Source organism: Erithacus rubecula (assembly GCF_903797595.1).
Source record: "Erithacus rubecula genome assembly, chromosome: 5".
NCBI classification, from domain to species: Eukaryota; Metazoa; Chordata; class Aves; order Passeriformes; family Muscicapidae; genus Erithacus; species Erithacus rubecula.
Genome location: NC_136687.1, coordinates 65,197,837 through 65,209,426, shown reverse-complemented (window position 1 = coordinate 65,209,426; position 11,590 = coordinate 65,197,837). Strand labels below are relative to the sequence as shown.

At 41.9% G+C, this 11,590-nt stretch overlaps 1 protein-coding gene across 1 annotated transcript in view; it reads right to left on the bottom strand.

Moving 5' to 3' along the window:
• SEC24D (SEC24 homolog D, COPII coat complex component) overlaps positions 1–9,030 on the bottom strand; it is a 40,366-nt gene extending 31,336 nt beyond the window's left edge. The window contains exons 1-6 of the mRNA XM_079306701.1: positions 8,886–9,030; positions 5,860–6,042; positions 4,855–4,981; positions 3,310–3,452; positions 1,715–1,987; positions 854–975 (exon numbers count right to left, since the gene is read on the bottom strand). Coding sequence (XP_079162827.1) covers positions 854–975; positions 1,715–1,987; positions 3,310–3,452; positions 4,855–4,981; positions 5,860–5,998 — 804 coding nt within the window. The 5' untranslated portion in view covers positions 5,999–6,042; positions 8,886–9,030. The remainder of the gene's footprint in view (positions 1–853; positions 976–1,714; positions 1,988–3,309; positions 3,453–4,854; positions 4,982–5,859; positions 6,043–8,885) is intronic.
• Positions 9,031–11,590: the final 2,560 nt, after the last annotated feature.

Sequence of the window (11,590 nt, the reverse complement as noted above, 5' to 3'; positions counted from 1 at the left end):
TTGCTTTTTATTTCCATCAGCTGTTTCCAGTAAAGAAGTTAAATGCTGCCTGTGCCTGACCAGCCCTTTCTTTGCATACTAATTAGACTACTCTATTTCAGAAAGATAGATGCAACCATACCATTTTTTTCTCTAGCACCACCCTAGGAAGAGACACTTTCCCACCAGTGTACATTCAACAGCTGAGCCTCTTCAGCCTGCATGAAGCTTAAGCTTCAGGCATATTCCAGGCTACTGAAATCTTTACAAAGCTGCAGCAACTGGAAGGATGGCTCAGGCAAATAATTCTGGTTGCTTGGGAACTCTTGAAATCAAAAGGTGAAGCAGCTTCTGAGCGTGTGACTTCTCAACATTGCCAGGACTGCATTTCAGAGTTCATGTACCTGTATTATGTACAAATCCTACTTCTGGTATCTGTTATCAAGTTCAAGCCTTCAAACTTGTCATATGAAAAGGGAAGGTGATAAGCTGCCGTGAACACAAGTAGTTCTTCTGTACTGGTCACTGTCTCATTAAGAATCCTGTTGAGAATTCCTAGTGAAGTATTTCCTATGAAGTACTTGGGACACATTCATGTATGAGTGTCCCATGTTAGGTAAAGTTATAAAGCATCTTCAGTACTCAAACTAATTTCATGCACAAATTGATCCAAAACTCACAGCACAGAGTACAAAATTGCATTAATTAGAAACTGCAAGAACTAGAAGATATGTTGAAAACCAAACCATGTAAGTGCCCACATATATTATAAAAAAGCTCACCAGCTAAAACAAACAATGTTAGCATTGTCATTCCTTTATCTCAAATGCAGCAGAAAGTTCCATTTATAAAAAATTAGAGCCACATTACTTACTGGGCTTGGAATAGAGTCAGGATCAAGCTTCTTCTGTGGTGGGCCTGAGAGCTGTGCTGGGCCGCCAGGAAAAGCACCAGGATAGGACAGTTGAGATGCTGCCATCTGAGGACCATAGTTTGCTGCAGAGTTACAAATGACAGCTCATTTAAAGTATTTAAGTTCCATTATCAATGCTTAGCATCAACTTCTGCCATGCAATTAATTCTTACTCAGCTAAGTGCAACTCCTCCTTCCCCTTTGTTTTCAGCAACTAAAAGAAATGGATATCCATGGCTCATTTTTGACTTTAGTTTGTGTTTTTAAAAAGTAAGAACAACACCAGATGAGACAACTTTGGCTCCGAAGTTTTCAGGTTTATGTCAAGTAGGACTGTTATAAGAGATTACCACAACTCCTCATGCCAGGCCATTACCTCAGTGAGAATCTCTTCACTAACATCAGACTGATACCATTAGCTGGCCTTTTGTATTCAGTTACAATCCATTATTGCTATAGCAAAGCATTTTTAAAGCTGCTTATGACAGTAGTCCAAGACAGAATGCAGCCTATACCTTCACAGAGTGTAAGAAAAACTCTTCCCCATAATATGTTGTTCCTCCATCAATTACTAACCACTAATTCTGTTTCTGATCCAAATTAATCTTCTTTTTCTTGTTACAGTCTCAACAGAGTGAGCAAAAGCAGAGCCTGTCTCAAGTGTACTGACTGACAGTGCACATCCTTCCCCCCCAACAGAAGGGGAATTCATATTTCATTTTTCCTAGCCAGCTGAAGATTCAGCCATGAACAGACACAGTTCCAGCAGTGATTGTGCCTGCACACTTTGTTTTCCATCACAAAACAAATAGCCTTCCCTACCCTGCTGAGGATGATATCCAGGCCCTGGAGGCTGTCCCGGAAGGTGCTGCAAGTTAGGATTTGGAGGGGCAGGCCCAGGCATTCCACTCTGCCTGGCCATAGGAGGCAATGCAGGCTGAGCAGCAAGGCCATTAACACTATTTGCTGGTGGAGGAGGCAGCTGTGGTGCAGGAGGCAAACCCATCTGCTGCTGGGCTGGGGGCAGCAGTCGCGGGCCCTGGAAAGCCGCCGGGTGCCCGGGAGACACGCAGGAGCTCGGAGCAGCACCAGGACCTGAGCGAGAAATGATGTCAGCTGAGTGAGAAATGATAACCTACCAAACCTGTGACAGAGGTGCTCTGCCTCTGCCCAAGACATTTCTACAGCATACAGGCAATACAGGATCCCACACTGACAGTGCTGCCTTATGGGACTCTGTCTGTTCACGTGACAAATCATAGTTTAAGTCTCAGCTGATTCAGTCACTTTATTTCTTTTGGCTCTATCTGCAGTAAAACCCTGCAGCTGGGGTAGATGAGCAAAGAGGGAGAGAAGCCAGAGTTCTTCACCAGAACACACATAGATCACTCTGCTTACAAAGTATTACTTCATTTCAGAATGTGAAACAACATGCTTTTGCTCAATAATCCATTTCTCTTATGTGGCATGTTTCTGTTGGTCTGCTGTTTGTATTCCACCATTATGGGTTTGATGGAAAATAAATCCACTTGATACTAAAAGATGAAATGTGGGAATTACTCTACACACTGGCAAGGAATTGTTTGTTGTTTATAAGATCCAGATTCCAATTACAATTAAGAGGACCCTGGAAATAGAGGTTTTTTGAGACTTAAAATCTGTAAACACTTACAACTTTACAAAACTTACATTTGTTTGTCAGATTTTCCTCCAAAGACAAAGTAATTTTTAAGAGAGCTAAAAGAATAACCAATACAAGGTTTGAAGCTAAAGAAGCAATGTCTTCATATACAAACACTGAAATACATCTTCTGTCTTGTATGTTAACTGAAAAAAGTCTTTACATGCAAAATACAAGCCTCCCAGCACATGAGAACATTGTATTTTACCTGTTTTAAAATTGTTTCTATAATATATATTGCATAGTTTGAATACATATTAGGTTTTGTGGCTAGAAGTAATTTAAATGGAAGCACCACACAATCACATTTTTATGGCCTATGTTTGAGATGGTATAATATCAAAGTAAATGCACATAAATTCAGAATAAAACCCTAAAATATTTAGACAAAAAAAAAAGAAAATAGTCTTGTAACAAGAGAAACTGTAAAAAGCTGAGAAAAATTAAATGCTGTGTCCATCTTATTGCTCATGCCTTGGCTATTACTGACATGTTCACCAAGTAATTTCAGAAATGACTGATGGTATACCCAAATTTCATGGAAGCTTTGTCAAACATCAATTCAGATTAAACTCAATACTATTGATTTAAGGAAATTTATGAGATAAAAAAAAATTTAGGGACTTAAACCAGTGATGGTGGTGAAAGGTCTCATTTTCTGTTTATACAGAAGTTCAATAAGTTTCTAATTATCATATTTCTAATGCTTTAACTGAGGAAAAAAACAATCAGTTACCATAGCTATTTATCTGCATGCTGTTGAGCTGGTCAGCAAGTTGTGCTGTAGAGGAAGCAGGTGCAGTATTTGGGAAGGCTGCTTGGGACTGAGGACTGTAGGGAGGATAGGAAGGTCCTGTGTTACTTGGAGGGCCTTGAAACCTGAAGGAAAAAATCAGTGCAGTTATGCAAAAAACTACATCAAACAATCATAACTCTCAAAGATCCCATACCTCCTCAGGGTGAAACAATTAATTAGGACAAAACCCTAATGGAGTATGCCCACATTCTGCTCAGGAAATGTACACTTGTGTTAAAACACACAAAGGACAGAGAGATTGCACACTTGTTTAGCAAAAACAGGCAGTCCATGTTTGTTTGCACACGTTAGAAACAAAGCAGAGTGAGTAAGCCATGGCAAAGTGAGAGCAGTAATAACTGTAAGCCTGAAGACTAAGAAAGAAAAGCTTCTTAACATATCACAGCACTCCATCCCCTTTCCAAGCTTATAAAGAAAGATTCCCTACCAGGGATGGGTGAAGAAGATTAGGACAAAAATCTGTGAAGAGAAGAAAATGAAGTGAGAATCTGCTGAGGAGTTCTCTGTAGTAGAGGAAAAAAGATGATGTGGGTAGAGAAAACCTTCATGATTATCTGATATGGAAAGCATGAATGCAAGAAAAATAGCTAAAGAAAAGAAAGCAGTAACACACACATGGCTTACAAAGGTATTTTCTACCAGACTATCTCACTCCAGTAAAACAAGATCTCAGGCTATGTCCCAGAGACAATCAATATGAATTTTCCTGTGACATCTTGTAAAACTGAGGATGGGCTCAGCTATTTCAGGAAAAGTAGCATTCACTTTACTTGAAATTTTCATCTGGATTCCTCCTGACCTAGAACAGCAGCTCTGAGCAATTTTGGGAAAAAAATCAAGATCAGATGAAGAATAGGAGATGTGCAGCTGTCAGGGCAATGACTGCAAGCTACAGAAGAGAATCAGTATTTTGCTAGGTCATGTCAACCTGACTCTCTTCACCTTGTTTTTTAATCTTCAGGCCACTGCTCCCTATCCATGAGTACATCACCTCAAACAACTGATGACCACTCTTTTTGAGTCTTCCTTCCCACAGTAAAGGCTTCCCTATTTTGACATGAAGTAACTACACAAAAACTAAGCATGGAAGCAGATTAAGATTTCAACCAACTGCAAGAAGAATGTTGCTAAATGGTGTCAATTTCACTAAAACTGAAGGAGCTATGGATACACAAACTAATTTTCCACTCTTGGGAGATGTGGAAAATAACTAATATTTGTCAGAATTAAATAAAAGAGTTGCATATTGACTCACTTTACCTGCAACACAAATATTGTGTAATAAAAGCTTGGCTATCCCCTCACACAATCTTTTTTCAAAGATTTCTCTCTACAGCTTTCACCTGTCCCTGTTTTCTCCCCTTCCCATTCCTGTTCATTCCCATTCTTCCCATTCCCTTCCCATTCTTCCTTCACAGAGAGGTCAAACAGCTGGGGTGTCAGGTATTGATCCTTTCCAGTCACCTGTGTGGTTGCTGTCCTGGTGTACCAGACCCATTCTGGAAACTGGTCTGGCTGAATTGCTGTGCACCAGGTGGTGGAGGCCCAACAGGAGCTGGAGATCCAAAAGGCACAGTTGATTTTGACACACCTGCAAAAGATTAAGCACTTTAATGTAAAACCCTGTAAGAAAGAAGAAGAAGGACAAAAAATGCAGTTGTGCAGCTCTGCTCTAGCATTAAGAGTAACAGCTGTGGGTCACCCTCCTTAAGCAGAAGGATTGGATCACAGGTCCCTTCCAATCTCAGTGATTCTGTTGAAAAGCACAGATTTCTGATCAGTTATAAGAGCAGATATGAAAAACTAAGAGGAAATAAAAAGGAAACAAATAGCAGCTCATAACTTTCCAGCAAAGAACACAAGAGAGACAGTAAGAAAAAGCAATGAACAAAGAGACTGCAATTGCCAGTTTGGGGCAGTGATAATTCCCTGTCACCCAGTTACATTTCAAGGTAGAAACAAGAGGACCCTTGAATTTCAGAGACCAAGGTAAGAATGAAAACTTAAACAAGCTTTTCAAAATGAAAGCAAAAAGAGCTTCCACATGTAGAACCTTCTCTCCTGTGCTGAAAATAGTTCTTAATTCAGATCTAGTATAGTGATCATGAAGAAACTGTGATTTATGTAATCAGCAGTGTTGAATGAACAGCATTTCAAACTGTATTTATTGAACTATTTTCTCTATACATTACTCTAACATAAAAAATTACCTGGTATAGAAACCAGTGTTTTCCCCAAGTGTTCTAGCAAGTCAATTACCAGAAGCATTTCTATCAGAATTCTGAGTATATTCAGCACTTGATTAGAGTACCACAACTCCTGCTGTCTTCAATAAGAAGTTTTAGAGAAACTGGGTAAAACTTTTTTTCTGTATCCTGCTGCAGCATCAGTGTAAAACTCACACAAGAGATGCAAAACACTATAATAGAAAAGTACACTCTGAAAATAAATTTTAAGACAAAATAATACCTGGTTGAGGTGATGAATATGAGGAGTTAGGACCCCCATAATGCCCATAATGAACTGAAGAAGTGGGTGACCCAAAACCTCCTATTCCTGGCTGTGACTGGGAATATGGAGGAGCTGCAACATAACCTTGTTGACTCATGATGGCAATTTTCTCATTCCAAGTATTGTGTACTCTTCAGGAATCTGCAAAGAGGAAAATGACACCTGCTACTATTCATCACTCTTTGTGCATTTTAAAAGGGTGTGAACTGTATTCACACAAAAAACATAAAAGACACATTTGAAGGCAAAAGATGACCTGAAGTCAGGGGCAAATATTGGTTATTCTTGACAGCTTAGCTTCCTCAGCATTACCACATGCTGCATTTAAATGGGATTCACCTCTCCCAAGCCCACAGACAGAGCTGTAAGCAATGGAGTGTACAGGAAAAAAATTCTCAAAGCAGTCCCAAACTATTCTTTTTACTGGGAGAGCCTTGACTTCAACTACATGTGGAAAGTATACTGTGAATCTTGCTCCCCAAACACCAGCCATCCCAAAGAACACAGAACACACTGAAAAAGCAGCAAAGGCACAGTGACCAGAGCAGAAAACTCCCCCTGACAAATCCTCCTCCTGTGCTAGCACACCTTATTTTAGAGGAGGTGTGGAATATGACACCAGTTTTCCATCAAACCTTTTACAAACCTTCTGCATCAACCCCATTCCAAGCAACTGATGGAAGATTCCTTGCTTCTGATGCTGGTGAAAGAGAGAATAAAGTACAGGATAGAGAGAGCTCCTAATTCTGATTGTCTTCAGTATTACTGGCACAGGCCCGGGCAGAGTTTTTACTCCAGAACTCCACAGTGTGCCAAAATTGAGCACAAGATGTTCCACAAGGGAGAGTTGAAGCAGTATGGCCTCAACAGCACTGTATGCTGCCCTTGCTCTTATCAGGCATCTTCTTCCCTAAGTTTCACATCTTGATCCTGTTTTGTTAAATAAATGAAACAAGAAAACCCGAGAAAATCTGATAGAAAGTAATTCTGAAAGAGTTTTCCAATGATGGGAGAATTCACAAGATATGTAATTTCTTCCTTTCAGATTTTGTTCAACAGGATAGAGCAACATTTTAGGAAACTTTCAGGAAAGAGTATCCTGATAACTGCTATCATTTTCAGAAGCAGAAAATCTGAAGAATCCTGCATTGCCAAACATATGATTGCATTTCACCAGACTAGTTTTCAGATATAGTGCCCTTTTCACCAAGGGATCTCAAAAGTGATTGAAGTTCATAAATTAGCATTTCAGGTGTTAAATGTTCCTTTGAAATAGCTTTCCCAACCACCTGTACTTCACATTCTTAAGTTCAAGCCATGGAGTCATTGTTATACATGGAAACTGGATGAAAATAAAACACAAATTGTGCTCCAGAAACACACACAAAGGCACCTTGAAATCACAGCTCCAAGAACACACAGATAAATTTATGCTGCACTGGCTCACATCAGTAGAGAAAAGTTAACTCTATCAGAAAGCCCATTCCTAGGCTTCCTAAATTAAATAGGTATTTCTGAGGAAAAAACCTAAATATGACCTTACTGATCCCCACATCAGATCACTCTGAGCTGTGTACAGGGCCTGGCCCTCCCCACCCAGCACAGCACAGGATTTCTGAGTTGCAGCAGTTAACTGCTTCCTGGAGTAAATCCTATGGAGTCTTCTCCTATTTACTAGTTAACAAGGTAAACACAGGGAGAAGAAAGAAGAATGTTTAATCAGAGGCTTGGTGCTGCCAGCTGTACCTTCTTCCCTCCCCCATCTCCACCAAAAAAGACGTGGCAGTGAGAGCTTTAGTTGTACCAAAAGACACCAAATTACTATTAAATTACCTACATACCAGCACAGACATAGATATAGAGATATTATATCTACAGAAAAGAAGAGATTTTTCACTTAAGAAGTGGCTGCAACAACAAACACCTTAAGCTGCAAGAGCATTCAGAGGAAATTACTTCCTCCACAGCTTACTCATACACAAAAAAAAAAAATCTTGCCACGTCAAACTTCCCACAGACAGTATAAACACACAGAGGTTGTACTGAAGTTGGAGAGGAGTTCTAACAACAGACAGAATAATACAAGTTTTTTGAACACAATTCCAGATTCTATTTAGCACCAAGGATATTTAATCTCTTCTCAGGATAGGTACATATATAACAACTATCACAAATTAGCTTGCCTGAACAAATATGAGCATTTCAGAAATTACACCGTGGGGGAAGGTGTGGATGCACCACCACACCATGGAAAGAGTTCATACAAAAGGTCACGAAAACTTTTTTCTCCCTGTCTCAGCACCAGTTCACCTGACACCCCCCAGCCTGGGGAACACCACCAGGGAGAGCTGGAGGATTTAATTGACCTCTATTAGGGAATAAGCTGTCACCTTCTTCAGAGGATCGCTGCACCTATGTAACGCTCCGGTGTCTCTGTGAAGATGTCAAAGTTAACTACGTGCAGGAAGAATTAGGACAACAGAAACCAAAGCAGGCTGGAGTCCTTGGCTCCCTGAAGGAGTATTAACTCTGTATTTCTCCGGAGCTCCCCAGCACGTCACCCGGGCAGGGGTGCTGTCCCTTCCCGTGGCTCGCCGCGGTGACAATCTGGCCACCAGTCTCGGGGCGACACCTTTATCTACACTCGCGGAACGGAGCATCGCTGCGCACACCCGGAACGCGATACACCACACACATGCCTCAGGCTGCTTTTTCGCTAACACACTGCGAATCTTTAAGCCACGAAAGCAAAACCCCCATTTTCCCCATTCGCTGCCAAGCCTGCAAAGCTTCCCTACTTTTCCATCCCCACCGCCTGCGAGTCTCAAGCCGCCGCAAGCCCGCAACAGGTCGGGCCCCGCGCCCGGAGCCCCCCCCGCCCCGCGGCGGTACCTGCGGCTCTCGGCCGGGCGCTGTGAGGGCGGCCGTGCCCGCGCCGCGCTCGCGCCGTGCCCTCAGCCGCGGCCGCCCGTTGGGACCGTTACCTGCGGCCGCGCGCCCGCCGCCTCACGCGCCCGAGTGCCACGTCTGAGGCGGCCCCGCGCGGCCCGCGCCTGCGCAGTGCGGGCGGCGGGGCCGCGCCCGCGGCCGGGCCGTGCCCTGCCGGGCGGGGGCGAAGGGCGGCCCGGGGCGCTCGGGCCGGGACAGCGCTGCTCGCTCCGAACACCCGGCAGTCGTGCAAGAGGGATACTTTTTACATTCCTCGTTATGTGCTTCAAAAACAGAATCACGGGATGAACTCGGGTGGAAGAGACCTGTGAGGTCATGGAGTCCAACCCATGACCGAGCAGCACCACGTCAACTAAACCATGGCCCTCATGCCACGTCCAGGCTTTCCTGAAACGCCTCCGGGGACGAGACTCCACCGCCTCCCGGACAGCCCATTCCAATGTCTAATTATCCATTCCGTGAGAAATCCTTCCTGGTGTCCCACCTCAACCTGCCCTGGAGCAGCTTAAAGCTCTGGCCTCTCATTCTGTCGCCAGCCCTGTAGAAGATGTGTATATGTATATTTACAACTAAACATATATTTATCTTACACATATATCTCTTACATATCTGTATGTAAAATTATGCCACTTCAATATCGACAGTGAAATATGATGCTGGTGCTTCACCTGTTTGTATACTCTGGTTTTAATTACTGTTCAAGTGCATTTAAAAGTGCTGCCTTGGTTACAGGATAGGTAATGTTTTTCTAATTAACAAAGTAGAAACATGGGAGTAACATGAGAGAGATTGGAAGTAACATGAGGAAGATGTATTTGTAAAGTTACTGTCCTTTGCGATCACAAATAAACATTAATTGTGTTAAAGTAAAAAGAAAGGAAACTGGCAGATGAAAAAAAGCAATCACTCAAAGAATCATGGAATCACAGAATATCCTGAGTTGGAAGGGATCATCAAGAATCATCAAAATCCATCTCCTGGCCCTGCACAGGACAGCTCCAAGAATCACACCACAAGAAGCTGTGTAACCCACGTGTATCTGGAATTCAGGCTCCATAGGCTTTCTTATTCTTGTTCTGCAACCTTAATAAGCCTTCTGAATGTACTAAACTGTATTACCTAGAGCTATACCTCAGTAATGGCTGTGACCTCAAAACAAACTGTCCAAAGCATTCATTACTGTGAAAGAATTCTGAAAAAAACCTCCAGTGCCTTTGAAACAGATGTCAAAAAGAAGATACACAGTGGCATCCTTTACATCAAAGACTCACTAGAAACCGCAACAAGCAAAGTAAGCAAGAGCAAGGCTTGACCTGTTTAATTCTTGTTGTTCTTCAGTGCTGGATTCGCCACTAAATAATATCAGCTGGTTTTCTACCGGTGTTATCAGAGCCAATACTGTTGGATATGTCAGAAAAAGTCTAAAACCTTTCAAATCTCTCCCAACTGTCTAATCAGAATGGAAAATTTCGTCCCTGAGGTGACAAGCATCAGTTAAACTGGATGTGGTTTTGGCTGCAGGGTATCAGTGACTCTTTCATAAGCAGGATGCAAACCAATGCCTTTCATCACTGCTGAGCTGCAGTTCCACCTCTCACCCCTATCTCTTTTCCTGGTTATACAGACACACTAAAGTTAGGCAAAACTCTCCTGAAATATCACTCTGCTGAGGAAAATAACAGGTTTAAGTTTGGGCATTCCCTCTTTTGCCAGGAGTCAGGCACTGTCCCACCAGCCCTGCTGTGTCTCGCTCCGAGCTATTAACAGCAAGCAGCTGTGGATAACTCAGCACTGAGGAACCATGCACTCACTCAGCCACTGAATACTCACTATCAGATTTCTGCTCCCTGAAATCAGCTCCAGTGAAACCGAAACATGAGATCAGCAGAAGTTAGCAAGGAGAAGCCATGGCATTGGCACTTCTTCCCTTAATTGTGGCCCACTCTGGAAATGGATCAAGATGCCTCTATTTTTTGAGGATGCTCATGTTGTCCTTTAGCTTGGCACCAGGACAAGAGGCATGCAACATGTCACAGTCTGGATGTTTGGAAGCTACAAGGAGGATTTATCTACTGTTTTCACCTATAACATTAAAAGTATTTTAAAGTTCTCAATTTCAGAAACGTGGAAACATCATTAAAGATTTAGGTGTGTTATTGGTCTGCAATGTAATTTCACAAAAATGAGAATGGAGGATTACTAAACTATTGTAAGCAATTTTACTAAATAATTTTAATTAAACCAAAATTAATTAAACCATAAAATCTGAGAATCTGACTGTTATCAGCAATGATGACCTTGGAGGTTAAATTACCTTTCTTAACAGAATCAATTAAGTTGGAAAAATGTATCCTGTAGTGGTACCTATGCAATGCTGCTGAAAATATATGTGATTTCATACATTTCAGACCTAATTTGGAGTAGCATACAGGCTCTATAGAAGACTAGCTCAAATCTTTCAGAGATCATTATTAAATTCATTTTTTAGTTATTAACATTTTTCAAATAATTTGAGATTGGACTGTTCCCAGAAATTACTACTGGAGGTCTATAAAAGCCCCTGCTGAATAAACCATGGAGATCTCTTGTCTCTATCTCATAGCACATCCCATTAATGTGTGATTCCAGGAAACCTAAATCCTATCCTAATCTTTTCAGTTACTGGATGTCCTTAAAATACAGCCTTGCTACAAGGTGCCAGAAAGAATCAGAACAAACCTTTGTGGGGAAGATGTGGGCA